Genomic DNA, 25652 nt, shown 5'->3' with positions numbered 1-25652 from the left:
TCAGCATTTGGAAGTCTTTGAGAAGAAAGTTTACAGAAAAATATTTGGCCCATCGTTCGATCCCATCTCCCAAAGCTGGCAGAAAAGATCTAATTATGAGATTGACCCTCTCTCTCAAGAACACACTATAATGGGCATGATAGAATCCAACAGACTACGCTGGGCTGGACACGTACTGAGGATGCACGATAACAGAGCACCAGTAGATCTATACAAGGGATCTCTTAATGGGAAAAGACCTTCAGGAAGACCCCGAAGCACCTAGAAGGAGATCAACAAGGTATGCCGGACCCTCCAAATTGATAAATAGGAAGAGCGGGCTCAAGATCGAAAACGATGGAAGAGGATTGTGAGATCGGCACGGGAACTTCACGTCCCTCAGAAGCCTACGGAATGAGTGAGTATTAGAGCATTATAGATACATGCATCAATTACCTGAGCTCTTCCACCTTTGGATACCACAGAAAGAACTTGGCAAAAATCTCCCACAAATATAACAATCTTATCACCCACTTCTTTTTTCACACTGCATACTGTCCTTTAGTAGGCAATCGGTGCAATATTCTGCTAATGCAGGAATCATCAAAGCTTCATCAATAATAATAATAATAATAATAATAATAATAATAATAATAATAATAATAATAATAATAATAATAATAATAATAATAACAATAATAATAACAACAATAATAACAGCTGATTTTTTGCAAAATGTCTGCTTCTGAGCTGTTTCATTTAATATACAAAACTGAACTTTCTCTTACCAGAATAGGCATACAAAACGTTTTGTGAGCTGTCTCACGATCTGGTGGTATCCATGCAGCAGCGATTGCGATCTCATCTCTGCTTAAACTTGAATAAACAAATGTTTTCCAGCAGCCTCCTGGAGCTTCTAAAAAAAAGTTTTCTGACATGATTTCACAGAGCCATCTATTGGACTAACAGAAAGATCTGTATAGACAACTTTCATAGAGCCATCTACCGGCAAATACAATTAACTAATGACCTAAGCATTTTATTATATTTTTCTGTTAATACCGAGATTGAGACATTTCTTTTGATGTATAACACATACGTGTTAATATTGCAATATTGTGCTACACATTCAAATTATATATATAGATATATATTTGTTAAATATTACTACATTGGAAGTCCATTATAGCATAAATTCACAACAGCAAAAAAATTATTTGCTGTGGGAGATTGCAGTCATATCAAACTTTCTGCAAAGGTCGGAAATTATTTCTTTAAAAAGCCATAAAAACCTGTATGAAATGACAATCACTTAGTTCAAAACTTAACGTTTTCGCGCATGATTTCCAGATAGCGGTTTACTTCTTAGTCATTTTGTAATTCTGATACTATGTGAAATGTTCTGTCTGTGTCAGTGCAAGGAAAAAACAGTATCACTCCTGAGGTTTTTATGGCAAACTTTTCAATTTTTATTACTCAAACAGCATAGCTTAAACCTTTATCAAGAAAATATACTTCAGGCACCAGGCAGTGTATAAATATAGATAGAAAGTATAATGTGCGCTAAATCATTCGTAATAACAGAAAACACAGTGAAAGGGTTCTCGTAAAAACACTATTTCACTCGCACAAACCAATAACACCTCTGTGCAAATTCTCAATATTTTTTTCATAATTGGCCAGTAGACACTGTGCGGTGCTAGTTTTCCTACGGGAACTGAAGTTATTTCATTTAGAAACATCCATGAGCCAATCTATGACTAGCCTTACAGTCAGTAATTTTTAACGTTCTTGCTTTTGCTATAGCTTTGAACCATCACATTTTATTCGTAACCACATATCCAAACTAGTTTTTCAAACCATATCTACATATCCTGTTTTTGACAACTTGAAACCCTCGCTTTTTGTCCATGTAATACATGGCGGTTACTGCTTGTCCATTCATTCAAGATGAGCCTTATTTTCAATCACAAATGGAACTCTCGTCCTCGTACTTTCTCCCCACCGCAGGATTAATGTAGAGCTTTTTTTTAGCCATGAACAACCTGTAACGAGAACTTGGACTAACCATCTAAAACATGTGATATTACCTATAATTTAATTGGAAGGCTACTTAATTAGGAAAATGTGTATTATAATTACCATGAGAATGATTTAGTGAGATACACTAATTGGTAAACAAGATCATGTGGTGATAAAAGTAAATGCTACATAGATGAGATTAGAGATTAATAATAATTAATTAATTATAATTTTTGGAATTAATTTTGATTTTCAATCAGAATGTCTACTAGTGTTATTAATGAACGTTATACAGCCTACTTTAGTTATTGAAATTCACCAGAATTCAACATTGACCACATGTTGAGATTGCTATAAATTAATGGAACCTTTACGTTAATTTTATTATGGAATAATAAGCGAGATAGCTGCCTAATTTTGTGTAAATCCTTATTGAAGTCTCTGGATACTTTCATTTAAATATTTGAAGGCAGTGAAGGCCTATCTTTTGTTAATTTTCATTCCAGAACAGTAAGACTGGAGGACGAGGATTACATTTTGGTTGTTAATTGCTACAGGAAGACCAGACAATATGAAAGCTCATTGTAATTAAATCCTAGCAAGGATATTTTTGTGTTTTGGATGCTTATGTTAATAAATGTAATTGTATTGTTTTTAAATTATTTTTTTCGCTATGCCGTCACCCCTTCTTCCCTTAAATGCCTCTAAAAAAAACGGAAAGCCAGGAACGAACGGTCCACCCCGGGATCTCTCGCTCACTGGCTGGGCTTAGCTCGGCAATAATGGGGGCAGTACAGCCCCGGCATTTGCCTGGCATGAAAATGTGAAACCATTTACAGGAATGCAATCAGTAGGATTCGAAGTTACCATGTCCCAAATACAAGCTCACAGCTATGCGACCCAAACGACACAGCCAACTCGTTTGGTTTCATCTTTCCTATCCCATCCTCCCTTGGTCAACCCCTTCTTTTCCAATCACCATGGTATTACGCTTGTGAGGCCTAGGAAGTCTCATTTTCATGTCCTGCATGGCACCCTCTCCCTCTCTAGCTGATACTTTGATTTTTCGAAGTGTTGGATCTCTTCCATTTTCCTTTCGATTAGTCTTAATAGAGAATGGTTGCCCAGTTGTACTTCCTCTTAAAACAATAATCACCACTACAAAGGGCTTTTAACCTGCGAGCATGGTTTGGTGACCAGAGGGTCCTCAGGTGGTGGTGAATTTTTGTTTTAAGTACAACGAGGTAATCATCCTTTCTGAACATATTAGTGGAAAATAAATTTAAAATAAAAACAAAATTATTTATTCAACAAAGGAATTTGGAAACCCAGTACAAAATAAAACAAAAAATAATTTAATTAGGCCAAAAAATCACTAACAAATCAAAAGGGAACATGCGTTCCCTGAGTAAGAGTACACTTGTAATTTATATACCCTTGATGAAGCCACTGTCACACACAAAGCGGATGACGAGATCAGTAGTAGTCCCGTCATCGGCTAGTATGCATTTGAGCGTTTCCTGCAGGCCAAGGCTCCATCTTAGGCCAGAGAGATCGGTGCACTCTGTGAGGATGTGGGCCATGGTGAAGTCGGCACCACAAGAACACATTGGGGGGTCTTCCCTCTTTACGAGATAAGAGTGGGTAGATCATAAATGACCTATCCTCAGCCTACATAATACTATGGCCTCTCTCCGTGAAGGCCGGAAAGAGGACCGCCACACGGTAGTTGTCTTCTTAATTGACCTCAACTTGTTGGGAGTTGGGATAGCTAGCCACTCCGATTCCCAGGACGCCAAGATGGTTTGACGTAGCTGAGAACAAATATCTTTAGCAGGTACATTGACAGGTCATGGAGGTAAAAGTACCGCTTCCTTTGCAGCTTCATCCACAAGTTCGTTTCCCGCAATCCCAATGTGGCTTGGAAGCCACGCGAAGTGATTCTGGTGCCAGCATCACTTAACCTGGCTAGAAGGTCATGAATCTGCTGCACCAGTGGGTGTTGCGAGAAACAGGATGCAATAGACTGCAGAGAGCTTAACGAGTCAGTACACATACGAAAGTGGCTTCTTTCAACACACAGTGTAAACTGCAGAGCCTCCAAGATGGCATAAAGCTCCGCAGTATACACGCTACATACACTAGGAAGCGAGATCTTCGTGCTCATATCATCGGTGACGAAAGAGCAACCAACATTATCTCCGATTTTAGAACCATCCGTGAAGATATGCTTCGCGGCCAGATATTGGTGAACAAAGTCTTAGAAATATCTCCGATAAATGGAGGAATCCGTGTTCACTTTGGGTCCACGAAGTAGATCTAGACGTATATCTGGTCGCGGAACTAACTACGGAGGTACCTCGATGAAAGTTTGTTCAAGACAACCACCGATATAGATATTCAGATCACAACACAAGCTATCAATATATTGGTATTATCAATTTACTCATTCAGAATAAATATTTCAGATCCCCTATGGGAATCAACATCTATATCACAAGCTGTCAATTCGAAACCCAACCGGCCATGTGGCTTTCGGCCAGTTTTGGTACCTATAGTGGTATTGGGTACTGAAGATGCATTGATAGCCAGGATGTAGTGGCATTCCACGAATTTTGGCAGCGTACATGAGCAGTAACTGCTGCCTCCTTATCCGTAAAGGTGGAACTCCCACTTCAGCGAGTAGGCTGGGAATGGGGCTAGTACAGAAAGCTCCCGTAGCCAGCCTAACTCCACTATGGTGAATACTGTCTAAAAGGCTCAGCGTAGATTTTGATGCTGAGCCATAAGCCGAACTTCCATAGTCAATTCAGAAGAGGACCGTTGCCATGTAAAATCGTAGCAGCACCGTACGGTCAGCCCCCCACGAAGTGCAGCTGAGAAACTTAAGCATGTTAAGTCTCTTCATGCAGGCAACCTTCAACTGACGGATGTGGGGCTGCCACATTAGTCTCATCAAAATGGAGACCCAGGAATCTGCAGGCATCTACCACTGGTAAGACACTGTTTCGCAAGCGGAGCTCTGGTTCAGGATGTACAAGCCGACGTCGACAGAAGTGTACAACTGAGGTTTTCACCGCTGAAAATCGAAAACAACGTTGCAGGACCCATCTGTCGACTCGGTTAATAGCTTGCTGTAGCTGTCTCTCAGCAAACGCCATCCTTCTGGAGCTGTAATGCAGAGCTAAGTCATCTACATACAGCGATGAAACTACTGCGAGCCCAGCAGTGGCAACTATGCCGTTGATGGGGATTGCGAACAGTGTGACACTCAGTACAGATCCCTGAGGTACTCCATTTTCCTGAACGTAATGTTGAGAAAATGCATTCCCTAATCGGACTCTAAAGAGCTGGAGGGACGTAAGTTCTCAATAAACGTTGGCAAATTTCCACAAAATCCCCATTGGTGTAGATTGGAGAGAATTCCATATCGTCAGGTAGTATCGTAAGCTTTCTCCAGGTAAAAAAAAAACACGGCAACTAGGTGTTCCTTCCGGAAAAAGGCCTCCTGAATAGCACTCTCCAGTCTGACCAGATGAACAGTGGCAGACCAATGAGAGCAAAACCCACACTGATAGTTACATAATCCACTGGAACTGGAGTATACCGCTTGCTATTCTTGCCAATCTTAGACGCAGTTTTTTGAAGGGTGCCACCCTTTGAAAAAGAGGAAAGAGAAAAGAGAGGTTCTGCTTTTTGGTCCCACGAGTACTACGGAAATATGAAGTCACCTTCAGCAGACCCAAGGAGTAATATAGTAGGCAAGGCTATATACTCCAGATGGGCGCCCGGTATCTGGAGGGGGTCGCTATGAACTACTCTCCCAGTAGCCATGCATCACCTTGCCACGACCCGAAACTTGTCATTGGAGGAGGATAAAACCTCCGTACTAACCTATTCTACCCGAGGCAGAGAGGGTGGCCAGACAAGAAGAGGAATGAAATTTAAGAAGGTGAGGATAGAAGGATAGAAATAGTGATGAATAAAGAGCGCAGACACCTCACAGGCAACTCGGACACCTCGTTAGTCTGGCTCTACACCGAGGCCAATCCAGCATGGGAAATCCCGAGTTGGCACAGCCCTCGGAATCAACAAGCACAAAAGCCCCCACACCGACGTCAAGGTCATGGTGTCCCTAAAGAGTGCCAGAGGGCCCTCAGCTGAATCCTGGCATTGCTTTCACTGTGGTTAGCCAGTTCAAGTCCTGTTGGTCAAAAAAATTTCACCATCAGAATGTTGTTCGGCAAGATAGGTATTTCATTTCTAATCACTACAATGCGTACGAAAAGCCTGGGTTAAATTCCAAACCTCCCCGCAGTGCTCATATGGAGTGATAGCATATGGTTGTTGGTGGTGAATCGTCCGTTAGATGGCGACGTTAAGGCTTGAGCAGACCCCTTCATGCTATTCGACAAGAGTGGGCTATGTGTCGGCACTGGGTTTCACCCTCTCCCGTCCTACTATCATATATCACATCAATGATTTCATCTCATTAACTCTTTTAATGAGGTCGACGTCAGGAAGTGCATCCGGTCATAAAAACTCGCTACAAAGATTCATCTTACTTCAAACCCAACCCCGTAGAGAAACAGAACAAGGGTTGGACATACACACATACGTACGTACAGTGCATCATCCGCAAATAGTCTTATCTGCGATTCCAGTTTTTTACTCATTTATAAGAAAACACTAAGGTACAATAAAACAGGTCTGCTGAACTCCCCCCCCCACCGCAATAATGATTACAGAATCATAGCACTTCACCTACTATAATTCTCCAAATACTAATTTCTAGAAATTTAGCCACATATTCAACCACGCTTTTGTCTAGTCCAATAGACCTCATTTTCGTCAGTAATTTCACACGATCTACCCCCATCAATAGCCTTGGAATCGGAGCTTGAATCTAATATACCTGCTATGTCTTGCTGGAATGCCACAAGTTGAGCTTCACTGGAATAACTTTCCTAAACCTGAACTGCCTTACCAAATCCATTAGTAATTTTGCAAAAGTGTCTAAAATAATAAAAAAATAATGCTTTCCCAGAACTTATGAACAACACGTCAAACTGACTGGCCTGTAATTATCCACTATGGGCTGATTGCAGAAACGGTATTCAGACAATGTCTACGGTTAAACAATGTCCAAGTATGGCTGCTGCATTGCAAAGACGTTATTTATCACTTAGACAATGTCTAAAACCGATGTTCAACCCATCATGTTTAAACACTTCCGAGAGCACTGTTTAACCTCAAATGAGAGGAGTGAATCACAATCAAAGGTCATGAAACATGTAATATGTATTATCATGTTCAGACAATTCCGGGAAGAAAGGTTAGTTCGACAGCCACTCTCTGGGTCGCCCGCTGCTAAATCGCAGCAATTCGTTCGAGATGTACGGCGAGATAGATCTTAAAATAAGGTTTCGCTATTCGAGAGACTTTTATCTTGTGACTGACAAAGGGACAGTCCGGTAATTGTAATTTTGAATACAATTCTTGGCAACCAATATATTTTATTATATACATGGGGTAATTTGCATGGAATTACAGGTCACTTCGACTATATACGTATCAGAGTTACATGTACTGACAGTCAGAGGGCTGTCAAATACATCAACCGGGAGGGATTCCCTTATATTTACTGCCAAGTAAACAAACATAATAGTGAAAACTAAAAAGTAAGTTGTATGGATTTTTTAGTTATGCAATCGTATAAGTTTTCGGCAGCTATCAGATAGGAAAAGGCAAGTGGTGGTGATTATTGTTTAAAGAGAACTGGGGAAGAAGAGCCGTGCCCATAATAACAACCCCTGGAATTTGCCTGGTGTAAAAATAGGGAAACTACGGAAAACAATCTTCAGAGCTGCCGATAATGCATTTCGAACCTACGATCTCCAGATTGCAAGCTACATCTATATGGCTCGTACAACACACACTGTTACACATTACTATTGCTTCAGCTTCCCTTCGTTGAAGCTACCGTATTTACGAGTACATTACACTCACTGTAACAACGCTACAATAAAAGCTACACTTCCCCATACAGTGGTGTGTCGCTGTAGTGTCGATAATATTATGAAATTTCCACAGAAAGTGTTACTCTTATCTGTGGGCAAGTCATGCTCATGCTTACCCATATTTGAGTAATGTGCAGGAAGACAAACAGCTGACTGGCGTTTGGCATGCGCACCGACGAATTTCATTGGTTGCGACAAGCGAAGAGTTGCGTGAAAGATACGGCAAAAGTTCAGAACAGCTTTCAATTTCCAGTGCCGCGCATCCAGGCGCAATTGCAGTGACATTTGTGTCTCTCTCGCTCGCTTCTCGCGAAGGACTTGATCATGCGGTGGACAGAGGTGCCAACTGTTCATATAAAGAACTAGTCCTAGTGCAGCGGCGCTACTTTTATCAACGAATCTCGTTACAGTAGGTTAGTGACCAAGCCATTGGTCTGGATTGGTTAGACCATTGGTCAGTGACAAAAGCCATTGGTCTGTATTGGTTAGACCATTGGTCTGGACCAAGCAAAGGGGGTCTGGGAGCGTAAGCCCCCAGGTTAGAAGCCGCGAAGCGGCCCTAGGCCTCTAGTATCCCGCGTGACACCTCCATTGGTCTGGATTGGTTAGGGTAGGTTAGTGACAAAGCCATTGGTCAGGTTGTGTATTTCTTGTACACAGGTTGATAACGGAATTCACTTACTTCATTGCTAGGAGTGACGTCATATCCCATAGTGTCTCACCCAATGGAAATGCTGGTACGTATTTATTACAAGTTGTCCATTTCATGACCGTATCGATGTTTAATCAAGAAGTAAGTATAAATAACCACCTAATCGATACTTTGTTAATGCCTCAGGCAAAATTGAATAAAATTAAAACTTACAGGACATGTTTCGACCACTTAGTGGTCCTCTTCAGCTGTATAAATAAAGAACTGAAAAGAAAAACATTATGACAATAAGCACAAATAAAAGTTCTTTGGAGACTCCTTTGATAAAAATGGAGGTCATCAGAATAGGTCATCTTGCCTCTCGTTCTTGTTTGGAAAAGATGTTTATTCTGCGCTGTCTAGAGGGTCTGTCTTTGAGCGCGACCTGGAGAAGTAACGATGTGAAACAGTTTGACAGTTCATGGAAAGCTCTGGAGTGAAGGGAAGTAAGAGTTTTATCATCATCTAAAATAACATGTGAGGGAGGAGGGAGATTGGGCTTTGCTTCTGCGATGTCGTATTTGATTATATCTCTTGTTCGTCTAGTCTGTTTCATGTCTACCCATTCTAAGTATTTGCTAATATTCTCATATAAGATGTTTTTATGCTCGTTTTCGTTGAGATTCTCTTCACCGTTTTCCAATTTATCAAGAACGATGTGGATGTTTTCCAGGTTGTTCATAAGATTACCTTTATTAATCATACAGATAATTTGAAGGTCCTGTTTTACATTGGTGAATTTGTGGTTGGACTCTTTCATATGGGATCCCATGGCAAAGAATCTTTTGTATCTTTCAGCATTGACGTGTTCTTTATATCTAATTGAGAAGTTCCTTCCAGATTGTCCCACGTAAGTTTTTTTACATTGAGCACAAGTCAGCTTATAAATACCCGATTCCTGGAATTCGTCATCTTTAAGTTTATTAGCTTTATTTTGACTAAAGAATCTATGTTTCGTGTTGTTGTTTGTAGAGAAGGCTACCTTGGTATTGTGTTTCTTGAATAAGTTGGTGATTTCGTAAATCTTCGGGTTATTAAAGGTGAATTTTACATGTCCTTTTTCTTTTTCTGAATGCTGTTTAAGTTTAATTTGTTGTTGGTATTTGCATTTAGTGATGATTTTATTGATGAATTTCAAACTGAAACCATTATGTAGAGCCTGTTGACGAATGAAAGAAAGTTCCTTTTTTCTGTCTGTTTCTGTTAGCGGAATTTCAAAGGCTCTGTTGACGACACTATAATAAGCTGATTTCTTTTGCGAGATGGGATGTAAAGAATCACTTTTGATTGTAGTTGGGGTAAAAGTGGGTTTCCTGTATATTTTAAATTGGAAATGGTTGTCTTTACGAATTGTTTGGATATCCAGAAAATTGAGTATGCCTTTCTCTTCTTCTTCAGCAGAGCATTTGAAATTCCACTAACAGAAACAGACAGAAAAAAGGAACTTTCTTTCATTTGTCAACAGGCTCTACATAATGGTTTCAGTTTGAAATTCAGCAATAAAAATCATCACTAAATGCAAATACCAACAACAAATTAAACTTAAACAGCATTCAGAAAAAGAAAAAGGATATGTAAAATTCACCTTTAATAACCCGAAGATTTACGAAATCACCAACTTATTCAAGAAACACAATACCAAGGTAGCCTTCTCTACAAACAACAACACGAAACATAGATTCTTTAGTCATAATAAAGCTAATAAACTTAAAGATGACGAATTCCAGGAATCGGGTATTTATAAGCTGACTTGTGCTCAATGTAAAAAAACTTACGTGGGACAATCTGGAAGGAACTTCTCAATTAGATATAAAGAACACGTCAATGCTGAAAGATACAAAAGATTCTTTGCCATGGGATCCCATATGAAAGAGTCCAACCACAAATTCACCAATATAAAACAGGACCTTCAAATTATCTGTATGATTAATAAAGGTAATCTTATGAACAACCTGGAAAACATCCACATCGTTCTTGATAAATTGGAAAACGGTGAAGAGAATCTCAACGAAAACGAGCATAAAAACATCTTATATGAGAATATTAGCAAATACTTAGAATGGGTAGACATGAAACAGACTAGACGAACAAGAGATATAATCAAACACGACATCGCAGAAGCACAGCCCAATCTCCCTCCTCCCTCACGTTATTTTAGATGACGATAAAACTCTACTTCCCTTCTCTCCAGAGCTTTCCATGAACTGTCAAACTGTATCACATCGTTACTTCACCAGGTCGCGCTCAAAAACAGACCCTCTAGACAGCGCAGAATAAACATCTTTTCCAAACAAGAACGAGAGGCAAGATGACCTATTCTGATGACCTCCATTTTTATCAAAGGAGTCTCCAAAGAACTTTTATTTGTGCTTATTGTCATAATGTTTTTCTTTTCAGTTCTTTATTTATACAGCTGAAGAGGACCACTAAGTGGTCGACACATGTCCTGTAAGTTTTAATTTTATTCAATTTTGTCTGAGGCATTAATAAAGTATCGATTAGGTGGTTATTTATACTTACTTCTTGGTACGTATTTAGGCGATGTACTATGGCACGTGATAACTTCTATTAGGTTATAAAAGAAAAATTACTTCTGGGGGATGGCGGGTGGATTCTTAACTGTCGCAGTGAACACATCGCTCCTCCACAAGGTATACCACTTAAGATCTTCTACCAAAGATACTTCCATCTCCATTTTCAAACCAATATTGAAACTTTAAACAATGTCTAGTTAAACATTAACTGGACATTGTTTATGCAATGGAAGATGGTTTGGGTATAGTGCGCATTGGTATCACCTAAATATCACTATAAAATTTGTCACAAATGGAACATAATAATTACTTTTACACATATCAAGTGAAAAATCCCTGGCAAATTAAGAAATATATGTTTTTTGGAGAATATTAATACGTACTTTACTACTTTGCAAGTACATTTGGTGTTGCGCTCACAGTGACACACGTATGTCTTTTGCCTTACACTTTGAACAATTTCGTGTGTGATATCTGTGTTCACTGAAGTTCTTTGCTTTCGTTTCATTCTTCACTTGTCAATGACATCATTTCATGAATTGTATCGCGATATGCAATATTTAATAGGCGACAAAATGATATGGCCAATGTACATAAGAAAAATTCAGTGGATTAGTGATTTATTGGTCCAGGGATAGAAATAAAAATATTTATTGGTCCAGGGATCGTGCTATTTTTCTTTTGACCTCCATTTTGCTGTTTGTACTGGCCAAAGATAATGAGAATCTACAGACATAGCACTCCCATTCCACGGTGCTAGCCCTGGACCTGAATAAAGTAACAAAAGACGGCACCAGCAGCGAATGGACAAAGATAATGAGAATCCACAGACATAGCCCTCCCATTCCACGGTGCTAGCCCTGGACTTGAAGAAAGTAACAAAAGACGGCACCAGCAGCGTAGTACGACATAAACCAGTCCTGTCTACAAGCCTTAAGTATGTTTTCATAATTCTCAAATAACGACGGTATTTCTTAATTTGCCAGGGATTTTTCACTTGATATGTGTAAAAGCAATTATTATGTTCCATTTGTGACAAATTTTATAGTGATATTTGGGTGATACCTTTGCGCATCATACCCGATGGTTTTTGATTTAGATATTGTTCAAGGCTTAAAGCTAGTTATCATTTCTGCAACCTGCCCTTTATGCTTGCCACCTTTGCCCTTGTACACTAGAGGGCTACTATCGCAACTCTCCATTTATTTGGTATTGCTCCATACAGAGTACTCAAGCATTTCAGGTATGGCACTATATCCTAACCTTTAGTCTTTAATACATCCCCAGAAATTTTATCAATTCCAGCTGCTTTTTTTTTTAGCTTTCAACTTTTGAATATTTTTATAAATGGCTGTATTATCATACGTAAATTTCAGTTTTCCTCCATTCAGTGTTTTTATGCAATGTGTAAGCTGTTATAAGTTTAAAAACTGAGCTTGATAGCTGCATTTAAAGATAAAAATTTCATTGTTCCGTATTGAAAAGTATCACAGTTAAATTGAAATAATAAATATTGAATAGGTTGAACTACCATATTTATTATTTCAATTTAACTTTGATAGCTGCAGTCACTTAAGTGCAGAAAGTATGATCCAATATTTGGGAGACAGTGGGTTAGTACCCCACTGTCAGCAGCCCTGAAAATGGTTTTCCGTGGTTTCCCATTTTCACACCAGGCACCTTAATTAAGGCCACGGCCGCTTCCTTCCCATTCCTAGCCTTCCCTGTTCCATCGTCTCCATAAGACCTATCTGTGCCGGTGCGACGTAAAGCAACTAGCAAAAATAAGTTTAAAATGTGTCGGTTTATATTATTAAATTATGGATGAATTGAACAATACAGCTATAATTAGTAAACGTCTGAAAACGGCTGTTCATTTGAAAAAAATGGCTTCAAGTGTTACTTTAGTGATGCTGGAACCATTGACTTCAAGACCATTTGACTTGGAAGAGAAAAGGCTACTATCCCTGGAGGAGTAGGAGACAACACTTGTATACATATACTACGTGATCGTTTCTATAAATGTAGCACAGAAAAGAAAGTTCTATCAAATAACACACTTACTTCGCAAAACTCGGAGACAAACGGTTACAAAACATAAATGTCCCAGTGGCCTGGTCAGTTTCACTGGAAATCACAACTGCATTTGAGGTTAAAATTCTCAACCTACTGATAGCCCTATTAATGCAGTTTCACTTACTTGAGACGAAAATATTAATATATCGTATATGTTCACCAAGAACAACCCAAACATCCTAAAATCTACATATTTTATACATTTCAGCTAACAAATATTTAAGTGGTAAGATTTCGGAGTTTCTTAGTACACTACACGTCCCACACCGACGGGGCTGCGAGAACATTCATAGGATAAAACACAGTTTTAAACCAGGCATAACTACATCAGAAAGGAAGAAACGAAAAGAAATTCCTGTACCTTCAGACTCTCGTTTGTTGGATTCTTTCCCATTTGCAGTTTGCAAGTAACTGGGATTGAGTAAAGAAGTGAAGTTCCTTGAACTCGCAGACACATACATCGAATCAGTCGAACCGTTGGAACTCATGTTGGAGATAATCCAACCAGCCTACGATCGTCGGTCAGCGATACCAATTAACAGATAGTATTATTAATAGTAAAATATGAGTGAACATTCATAACGACATAATTCCTTAAACCCAACAGCACCTAAAACAAAATGGATTCCAAATCAAGTTGGCAAAGATAATGTAAGAGATATAGATCCGTCAATTCTGTATAATAAACATCGCTGAGAAAACTGGTCATGGAAGCTATACATGCACCTTTACTTTCACCAACATCAGGAAATAAATACCAGGTTAGCGATATTACAAAATATACCTCGTAATAAACTGGATAATAATAAGTTACTTTGTTAAAATATCAAATGTGATAGAGGTAATGATTGCATTTCGGTGTAAAAGTATCATCACAAACGTCTCCCGTGTCTTTTACATGAAAAGTATATTTTAATTTACGTATTGGTATGTTAGTATTCCTTTCATAACGCTAGGCTGTATCATTGTTTCAGCGTTCGCATATAATGTAAATTTACATCTATTAAATAGGAAAAACCACATTGAAAACAGAAAATGCTAATAAAATTCACATAAAACGCCCACACATACTTAAATGGCGATCTCACATAACTTCATTCTTTCGTTCGTTGAACACTCCCAACGACTTTCATGTATGGGAATGAAAAACAGAAAAAGGAAGGAAGTAGTGAAAAACATCATAATGCGCACATTTTATATTTTGAAATCATTTATGCACAAAAAACAGGTAAAAAGCACATAACATTACACACCCACACACACCCACACACACACACACACACACACACACACACACAATATTAAACGCAACAGCTAAAACAATGAGGGAGAAGTTCATGATCACAATATTATTTCTTCACATTAGAACGCGTATGGTTCTAATTTCACTCCATACTCTCAGGAACACGTAAAACTTGAAAATAACTAAACCTGGAATGAGAGAAATTCATCTTGCACAAGCATCAAACAGGCTACACACATCGTATAAAATATCAAAAATAAATCAAAGTATTGTACCAGCTCAAAGCCTGAGTCCCAACCAGCATTTATCACAGTGAGTGTTACGGTCCGAATCTATCGCAACTAACAAACAATAAACAATTATATTTTGAGATATAAGATCTCAAACTAAATGTAAGGGCGCCATCCAATCAGTACTACAGGGTTGAACGGGACACTCTAATCTTTAACTTTAGGGCGCATCATCAAACATACAAATTATATATATATTCAGATCAAAGGAAAATTATGAAGGCTCCATCCTAGGGATGGGGACGGATATTTAAACGGTCACCAAGGGTTTACTATTCTACAAGAACAAGAACCTGGAACTGTTTTCTTGCAAATGCTAAGTAAACAAAATAATTTTTACACACAATCAAAATCTGTTGTCCCTTGATTTGCCGGTAATTTGGCAAATTATTCCTGAAAAATGATTACATAATATTTATTACTTTTGACCACCCTTCCATTTTGGTGGTGGAACCGTTGATATCTGAAGGTATCAGATATACCTTCGTTAACACCATGACCAAATTTTTGTCGTGGACCAATTACCTGTTGGCTAAGTGGGCGCGATCGCATGAACTATGTTTTCGCCTCCACTTTGATTGAGATGAGACCAACCCGGTAGACTACAAACTCTCCCCGGGTTCCTAACCAAGATATGCTAATCGTTAGTTGAAGGAAACGACAAAGAGACTCTAACCTAATGGTCCAGATGTAGGGAGTGGCCTTCATTTTACAACTACTAACTTAACTAATTATTCACAACCACTTGACATTATTACGTTAATTCGCCAGCTGACTTCCCTAGTATCATTCATCATCAGCATAAGAAATAATAAAATAAAATAAAATACTAAAAAATATTATTATTATTATTATTATTATTATTATTATTATTATTATTATTATTATTATTATTATTATTATTATTATTATTATTATTATTATTATTATTATTAACATTATTATCAATAGTGTAAATCGTGATTATCGTCGCCCGTAATCATCCTCGCTATAATACTTCAACTTCTCGCTCTTATTATTCTCATTAAAAAAGTAGCTTTCTTTTTATTCTTCTTCTCCTTCTTCAAATATTCTCATTATTATTATTATTATTATTATTATTATTATTATTATTATTATTATTATTATTATTATTATTATTATTATTATTAGTTAAAAATCTCAAATTTTTCATTTCAACTCCCAACATCATTATTATGTCCAAAATATAAAAAAGTAAATTCTTCTTCTTCTTCTATTATTATTATTATTATTATTATTATTATTATTATTATTATTAATTTTTTTAAAAAATATTTCGCTTGTTACACGGTAGTCCACTCTTAATATGTTTAACGCATAACCCCTTTTACAATTCCGATTTATTTTGGCACTAATCAATCCAAACATGATTTACTTGGAATATTATTATTATTAATATTCTTATGCTTTCGAGAATCTTTATTTTTATTCCCCATCTTTATAATTTAGTCACATACGTTCTCTCCCAAACAGAAATCACCAAGATCCGAATTCACATCGGTCGGGACATAATAGTGTTCGAACCCGCAACCTTATTTTCGTACTGTCGTTAATTCATGGAGACCATATGTTCCTAAGACAATTCTCAAATCCCATAACACCTCGCAGTTGGGCTAATACCTCCAATCTCTGCAAGTGTTAAATTATTCCTTCCTTTTCCATTTTGAAGTCCATTTATCCATCGGAACTCTTCAAAACATTTTCATTAATTAACCCTCGGTGTGTGGACTCTATATTTTGCCACTCAATACACCGGTATGGAAATACAACCTCTATGTAGGCCTTAAGATCCATCTATTTCTTCATCAATATCAGTACAATTCACTTTTATTTCGGGCCGGATTTCTGTCCCACAAAACTCCAAATCTCAACTTTTGGCTCAAATCACTCTGGGCCTCAAACATAGCGTGACCATATTATCAAAATGCCTATCTCGTTTCTACCAAATTTATTTATGATTATTAGGGAGTCCAAAAACGTTAAATCAACAATTAGTGTTAAAATCGGATTCAATGCCCAAATTAAATATTCACGGCAAATGTGATCTCCACGTTGAAATTACTTTAATTTGCAATCATTCTATCCAACTAGGCCCGTGCCTTTATTCTCAAAGATTATTATTAAACACGCCTATACACATTACCCAATATTAATGTAATACTTCGACACTTGTACAGATTATTATTTTGTCCACTGGCGAACTTCGCGATATTTACAAACAAATCAATGGACTTCATTCTGTCCCACAACAATTTAAATCACTTGGCAACCCTACCTCTGGATTATCTTAACAACATGCCTTAATATCTATAAAAGTTCCGATGCTGGAAAAACACTTTGGAACCACTTCTAAATGAATATTAACATTATCTTTACGTGAAACGTGCTCCATATCATATCAAACAACTCAACCTTACTATACTCTATTTAATAATCAAAATTATGATGAGTGCTCGATCTAATCATGTACATATTAATTTTTCCCTTTGTCTATCTATCTTTGAATTTATACGAGCCGGAAACGGCTCGTTTCACAATCAAGTTACCATGATAAAATAATATGATTTCCTCCCCCTAACGATAGCAATCTACAAATATTTGAAAAGTTTACTCATCTCCTTTTGTAGTCTGCTAAGCCGGACGAAGAGCACAGGCCCCGTCCAGTCTTAGCCCTGCATCCTACTGGTTTATCTTGCCAGCTTGAAGAAGTAATCCAATGCACTTTTCAGATTTACACATATTAATTTTCAAGATTTAAATTTTTAACATTTTAACAAATTTACACACACTAATATTGAACTGAAACTTTACACTTCTGGCCTTTATCTGACCCGCCTAATTCATACACATATTCTTCATTCCTTCCCCGGCACTTAAGGAACTGGTGACACCTCGATATCACATTCAAACGGCCCGGCGCGCACTCGATTTTCCCGTCTCTTAATTGTGTAGCTGACCAGGTATCAGTTTATAATCGACTATTACTAGGTGAAATACCTCGAACACTCGTGACCGTTCTCTCATAACGCACTTCCTAATCTGTTGGTATAATCTCACACTCCGTAAGTTATGCTTTACTGAGTCCTGTCTATTTGAAACACTTCATACTATAGAGCGTTCCAACCTTAAATTGCAGTACAGCAGTAATGGGATAATTCCGTCTCTTTCCTTCTCCCATGCTTTGCGGGTAGCGCTGTCCTACTCTAATGCAGCGGGTTTGCCAAATATCCGTAAATCAGAATGTTATCGGTTAAAATGGGTGAATATCGTGTTATGTACAGAATTTCAATGCGCATTTGATGCCGTTAACAAAAACAATGAAAAAAAATTAGTGTGAAAATGGTAATATAATGGAAAGTTTCGCCAAATGCAAAATCTTCATTGCATAGAACTTATCATGTCATAACTCCTATTTTATATTCTTAATTTTCCTAATTTTTTCACTGCTGGTAAAGAAACATTTAAGCTCGATGTAGATAAGTTTATTTTTAAATTTAAATGATAACAAAGTGCAGTATATGCGTTTATTTTCAGTCATGTTCAGGGAATTTTATATGCAGGCAGGAAAAAGTCAGTCGCTGACCAGCGTCTTTCCTATTGAATTTGCATGGGGGGTCAAAGCGAGGCAAATGGTCTTCAGATATGGAAGTTATTTTTAAAACAATCCCAAAGTTCTTATCTTACTTAGTTCTTAATTTGTGACAGGAAGAATATCTCCTTGAATTTTGGTTTCGCGCGTGACTCGGCTGGCTGAAGTACCGGTAATGATCTCCCAAACATGGGCTTTTAACATTTCCAGACAGTCGCATGCAGTTCAGTACTCATTTTATCAGTAGCATGTATACTAATGAATAAATACATATCAATGACATATGTACAATTCTTGAGGGAAAGTGTATTTCGTTTGTGTGGTTCGTGAGTTCGTGCTCGTGCGTGGGGATATAATTTCGAAGAAAAAGTACAGAAGGATCATGGCGTGGTTAAAGCAAAACAAACGGTCTTCGGATATGGAAGTTATTTTTAAATCATACCTCAAGTCCTTATCTCGTTATCTCTTAATTTACGACAGGGAGAACGTCTCGTTTGTTTACGTTTCACGAGTGACTCGGCTGGCTGAGGTTTTAAATATACTGACAGCCGTGTGCAGTGGTGTTCATTTAATCAGTATTATAAGATTGATTAAATAAAGATCAGTGATATATATATAAAATACTTAATGGCATGTGGCCTCCGAAGAGGCCGAGTGCAGGTCTTTCGAGTTGACGCCGCACAGGCGACCTGCGCGTGTATAAGAATGTGGCCTTACCTGTGATGAATTCTAATGCTGAAGACGGCACACACACTCAGCCCCCGAGCCATCGGAATTAACCAATGAAGGTTAAAATCCCCGACCCGGCCGGGAATCGAACCCGGGGCCCTCTGGACCAAAGGCCAGTACGCTAATTATTTAAGCCATGGGGTCGGACAAGATCAATGATAAATGTATAGTTCTTGAGGACAAGTGGATTGTGTTTGTTGTGTTTGTGTAGTATGTGTAGTTGTCAGTTCGTGCTCGTGCGGGGAGTTCTTAGTTCGAAGAAAAAGTGCAGAAGGATGTACAATGGATCGTCAAATTAAAAAGAAACGGTCCGTAGGTAAACTCAGGGGAAAAGAACGCAATATTATAATGAGTGTCCTGGATTATTTTCTTAAAGACCGTGAATATGAGCAGCGCAGTCAGTGAAACAACTAAAGCTACAGGTTGTTCCGAAAGAACAATCTATGCTATAAGGAAGGAACACACACATGGTCCTTTGCGAACTCCCGCAAAAAAAGCAAAAATGAGAAGGACGGAAGAAAAATGCTAGGAAAATTAAATATGGTGAAATTGTGCGAAGTGGAGTGCGTCGGGTGGTTCACTCTTTTATTTGGTAACATACCACCGACATTGAACGTGACTTTGAGTGGGGTAAATGGAGAAGATTCTTTGCCACGATTTTCCAAAACTACGTTGTATCGCTTCTTGCATGATATAGGCTTCCGTTATTTAAGACGGGGTAAAAAAGCAGCTTTCATTGAAACCGATGAAATTATTAATTGGTGGCACAGATATCTCAGGGAGATAAAACGTTTGAGGGCACAGAATAAAGCTATAATCTACACAGATGAATCGTGGGTAAATATTGGGCAGACAGTGACAAAAGAATGGAAGGATACGGCAGTGAAAAGTGCACGGCAGGCCGCCACTGAAGGGGTGAGTTCGGGACTTAGGCCACCGAAAAGCCGAGGACCGTGATTTGCCTTAGTCCACGCAGGTAATGAACATGGTTTTGTTCCAAATGCTGAACTAACATTTTTATGCCATAAAAACATAAGACAATTGGGCAAATTACGTGAACGAAGTAAAGAAAAATGAAAGAGATTTGTGGAAAGCAGACGAATTACAGGACGATGTTGACGATGAAGAGTTTTTAATACGACTTTCTTCATCGTCCGGATCATCCAAAGCGGGAACATCAGGCCTTGCAGAAAGGATAGAAGGTGTACGTCCAATATCAGAGAGCAACGCCAGTGATTAAGGTATGTTGTATTTATTTTACTATCCTACAAATAGTAATTTATGAATGAATGAACTTAAAATTACAAAATTACAAACGAAAAATGTGAAACTGTGACTCCCTGTTTGAGTCACACTCGAGCGTGATCCTCACGAGTCGATTTCGCAACAGCGCGCTCCCTCTACGCTGTACTGCAATTTAAGGTTGGAACGCTCTATAGTATACTGCTCAAGACTGTAATATGAGCTATATCACGTCATGAATCACTGTACTATGTAACAATATAATACTTCGAACCCTACTCCACGAGTAAGTACACACACGCACCCCTGGCGTAATCACGGCTCGAACAAAATATCAGAAGTTGTCACACACCCCAGGCGTGGTATCCGCTCGAACGCTTTGTCAAAAGTAGTTGTCAGTCCTTGTCCACGACCTCATATTTATACTTGTATCCCCTCTCTTCCGAGTTCAGAGGAGGTCATCTTAGGACGCGCAGTTCCGATACCCTCATACGACAATTTGCGGTTCGGTCCGTGGTTTAAATATGATATCCAATGATGTAATTATGTTCTCAAAGGCTCTATACCAATTCTCAACTATTATCGTTCGCTGGTAAGTGATATATTTGCGAATTTAGCTGCCGTATCCCGGCCTGGGATTTCGCGCTCTATTGTGGCGTCCTTTGCCTCCAGCCAATCATCGGATAGCATTCATTAATTCTCAGAATTACACCATGCAATCTCCCGCAATTATTATTAACCTTTTATAAGTTTTACAATATAGTAAGGCTCCTAAATTCCACCTTATTCTAAATTGATATCTCACTTCCTTCTATCAGTTTAATCCGCGGAATTAGCCTCGCTAGTGCTCCTTACAATACGAAGTTGGCGTACCTGCGACTGGTCGATGAAATTTTCTATTGGTCCACATAAACCACGGGACTGGGAAGGCTCATATTTTTTTCTTCCAGTGCCAACCCCGCGTTCAACTACCGCTAGTACATGGAGATACCCTGCCATCATTTCTCAGAAATCTGCACCCAGCTCTTTGCGCTGTTGCTACTACCTATTCTGCCCGGGGCTATGAAAACTTTCCGCAACTTGTCAACAACTCGTGCCTTTCTCTTTCCCCCTTCGTCACAATTTCTGAGAATTCTAATTCTGCCGTTCATTGTGTTTGTTAATCTCAGTGGAGACAATAGTCTGTGCATGTTTCACCATACCATCTCGGCCTGGCCTGCTCTTACTGTATGTACAGTAAGATATTCTTTATTCTGAAAATGAAATATATATTCCTCAATAATTCATCATAATTGCATGACGCTTATCACACCCCCACCAGGGTGCAGTATATATAATAAAACAGCACCGAAAGCAAATGGTAGCACTCTATGAACAAAGTAGAAGGCTTAACAAACGGAATCAAAGAAAGGATACTTCAAAACAGCAAATGTATGCAAATACAGTAGAGACAATACGCGACACTTACGGATTTAGCCTTGTTAAAATGGGAGATACTTCGACGGTGACGCTCCTAGTGACTTGACCTGAAAAGTCGCGCTAAATTCAAATATCAATGGAAATAGATATACGAAAATGGATAAATTAATTACGTCTAGAAAGAAAGCATTATTGAGATATTAACTTCGAAGTTGCTAAGGCAATTCTGGATAAATGAATGAAGAATTATTTAAAAGGTTATTATTTAAAGACTGAAATCAGACATATAAACAAGATGTGAAATGGACTGCTGTGAAATATCTTGATCTTTCATTTATGCATATCGTTTTTGCTTTAGCATTCCGGCCTGAAATTTTACGGTTAGTTTTTTTCTCATTTAAAACCTTTGTATCATCACACTAAGTCACTTGTCAATAAAAAAATCGGCACATTCCTTACACACATGATGCAATGAATTAACATTTGAAAGCTGGACAATTTTTCTGTTAACATGAAGCCTACTAACAGAAAGAAAATCTATAAAATCCCGACTTTAATCTGAGAAGAGGGATAAAAGAAAGAAAAGTATGAAAATGTTATCGATAGTAATGCTGTGAGGAATATTTACGTACAATTAGAGTAAAAATGTAACATACCCTTGGCTGTATAGTCGAGTATTTTTAAAGTCGCTGGCCTGGATATGATGTGAACAGATCTTATAATTCTTATATAAACGTAAAGTCAATTTTTTCTTGTACACCTTATCCAAATCACTTCTGTGACATTTCAAAACCCACAGATCACACCTACAACAACACATCGGTATTGAAGGTTAACTGCTACACTATATAATAAAATATGCGTATTATATTTTAAGCCAGTTAAAATATGGGTCGAGCAGGTCAGAAGATTATGAAGTACTATAAAAATCTCTTTGTCAACGGAAGAATATATATGCAAACACAGTATTACTTACATTTTCTTGTCACGAGGGAGGCGAAAGAAAGACCGCGCATTCTTTCTCCTAATGTTGAGAGGAGATATCAAGGAATGACACACGCTGCTGTTTAATTATGTCAACCCACTGAAAATGCATAAATAACACCAAAAACTTCACACACAAATACACGTGTTCTTATGACAGAATCAGGAGTTCTCAGGTCTACCCGCTAGTGAGAGCTCTAATAGTTGTCTCTCGATATCTCGCTGAGTGTCGCGTATTGTCTCTATTGTATTTGGCTAAGACCGGATATTTTCGGAGAATGTTATATGGTGTTTTAAGTATTGTGTGGAAGTATATGAAAAGGGAATTCAATTAACTCCTAAACATCATGTCAGTCTCCACTGGAACATGTGAAGGAATTATAGGCTGATCGTTACCACAGGAGACCAGATGTTTGACAAAATGCCTATCTCATGCTTTATCCTTACAAATTTAATACAAACAATTTGTCATAAACAGTGTTCTCCAGAAATTTTCATCAGCCGGGTGTCAGGAATGAGTAGCCGGACGGGAAATAGGGCATAAAAATGGATATGATAAAATTTCAGTTTATTGCCCCAAGGACGTTAATAATACCGAACAGGTAAACAAAGTCCTCTCAGTAGGCAGAGTCATTATGCACTGAAGGAATCGGTACATTTTTGGACGTTTGCTGTTGAGAAGACCATCTCCTTCCAAATTCTGGAGCTCGCTCTGTATCAATAACCACACTCCAGGTGACACTAATTCCACCATGTCCTCAACGTCCTTCTTTTTTAACATCTCCTGAATACCCTTGCAATTACCCTTCAATTTATCGACCTTCAGCGCAATTCTCCTGGCCTGTTCACAGTACTCCTCTGCAGACTTCAGAAGAGCTTCCTTGCGTGGAGTATCTATGTCTGCATGGGCAAGGCCTGACTTCTGCAGCACTGGTGATACCTTTCTCCGCTTCATCTGTCTCTTGACTTTATCATCTGTAATGGAAACCAAGGAATAAGGATTAATGTTCAGTGTACCAACCAAAAACAAGTATTAAAAAGACATACGTTAATTTCGTAGCCACGAAGTGAGCCTAGAAATGTTAATGCATGGATGATCCTTTGGTTATTCCGTTTAAAAATTTTTGATGATACACACCAATATCTGACCTGTAGTGACCTAAGCATCTGTACACCTAGTATAGCCATATTATAAAGAAAGTGAACTCTGCCTGGAGACAAATAAGGGCGCAGAATCTTCCCGTACACAAAATTATGAAGAACATGGATATAATTAAGAAAAGTTCCAAGCAATAGACAGTAAGAAGGTTTAGGATAATTATAACGAGTAAGATTTTCATTGGCATTTTGGAATGGAAGGTGCAATCAATGGTTGAGAGTAGGCTAAGTTGGAATAAACCAGCTTCGGTGGTGGGATCATGTGAAGCGAATGAAGGATAGGTTACATAGGAGAATAAGGGTCGGTCAGCGATACCAATTAATAGAAAGGATTATATGAGTGCACATTCATAACGACATAATTCCATAAACCCAACAGCACCTAAAACAAAATGGATTCAAAATCAAATTGGCAAGGATCATGTAAGTGAACAATTTAAATCACTGCCGTCTCAATCCTCCTATGCATGCTTTTTTACGAATAGGCTGCGACAAAAGCTCTCCGCTAGATGACAGGCACAGGCGTACAAATTTCTTAAAGCGTTGTTATGACGAAAGCCTACAAAACACTATGCAGTATAGTCATATGCTCACTGAAGCTCGTAAATTACATCAGTACTATCAAATATCGATAATATTACCTGTATGAAGTCGTAGTTGGCTTCTTCATGGCACAATTTTAAGACTTTCCTGGACGAAGTCTTGGAATGATACACCGGGCGGCTAACGTTTTGTGTTCTTTCCAACGCAATATAAGTTAATAGAGGTCATACGAACTTGGTTAGGTTATGATCACTAACAGTGCTGATGTTCTTTGACCTCACAGTATAACAGAACACATTCTGAAAGGGAAGAAGTTGCAAGTCCTCACATTAACCTCGTAAGCTATAAGGACTTCCGACAGCAGGGCACAGCAGCTTCAACAAACTCCTGCAGGTACTTCATCAGAGCAACAAATCAAGGTGTTGGGTATAGAAGTCCTCCACTGTCCTGATGCAAAATCAGTTCCGTTAGTGGTGTCAAAGGTCTAGGCAGGGAGATATTGCTGATTCAAATGTCACACTCCATCCTCTCTTCAACAATACGAACCAAATACCAGCAAATTAGGACTTGATGTTCTGTTTCTAGATTGATTGGGGCATTATAATTTGGATATTTGAGGTTGAATATTTCAGAGGGAATCTGAAGTTTCGGTTCTATAAAAAAGTTAGATGAAGACGATTGTTTTGTGATCAACCGTCACAATTCCTATCACAGGAATACACAATGCTCCACGGCTTCGATCACCTTCTGAAATGAGGTGTAAAGGTGTAAAGGCTACAGATGCGAGAGTAATCTGAGGATATCTTTTATTAGGACCCTGCCTGGATGTAGCCGACAGCCAATTTCCTCTTAATTCCCTTTTAAGCGGTATTTTATGGAATCGTAGCCCTTCCGGTTGCGAATCACCTTGCCGAGATTTTCAAAATGGTACACAACAGTTGAATATTTCGGGGGGGAAATTTGAAGTTTCAGTTCTATAAAAAATAACTTTCACATACGGAAGAAAACAAGTACAGTTTAAAAGAACTTTTAAAATATTTGTAAGGATAACATTATTAATTCATTTCACAGTTCTTTACAAAATATCACTTGTACAAACGGAAGTGAAGAGG

At 38.3% G+C, this 25652-nt stretch overlaps 1 protein-coding gene across 1 annotated transcript in view; it reads right to left on the bottom strand.

The window, feature by feature from the left end:
- Positions 1-13953, bottom strand: part of LOC136857827 (splicing factor 1) — a 201762-nt gene extending 187809 nt beyond the window's left edge. Inside the window, exon 1 of the mRNA XM_067136790.2 lies at positions 13684-13953. Within this exon, the coding sequence (XP_066992891.1) occupies positions 13684-13810 (127 nt within the window). The 5' untranslated portion in view covers positions 13811-13953. The remainder of the gene's footprint in view (positions 1-13683) is intronic.
- Between the last annotated feature and the right edge of the window lie 11699 nt (positions 13954-25652).

Source organism: Anabrus simplex, chromosome 1 (assembly GCF_040414725.1).
Source record: "Anabrus simplex isolate iqAnaSimp1 chromosome 1, ASM4041472v1, whole genome shotgun sequence".
Taxonomy (NCBI): domain Eukaryota; kingdom Metazoa; phylum Arthropoda; class Insecta; order Orthoptera; family Tettigoniidae; genus Anabrus; species Anabrus simplex.
Note: the sequence above shows the minus strand (reverse complement) of the source record. Positions and strands in the feature narration are given on the sequence as shown.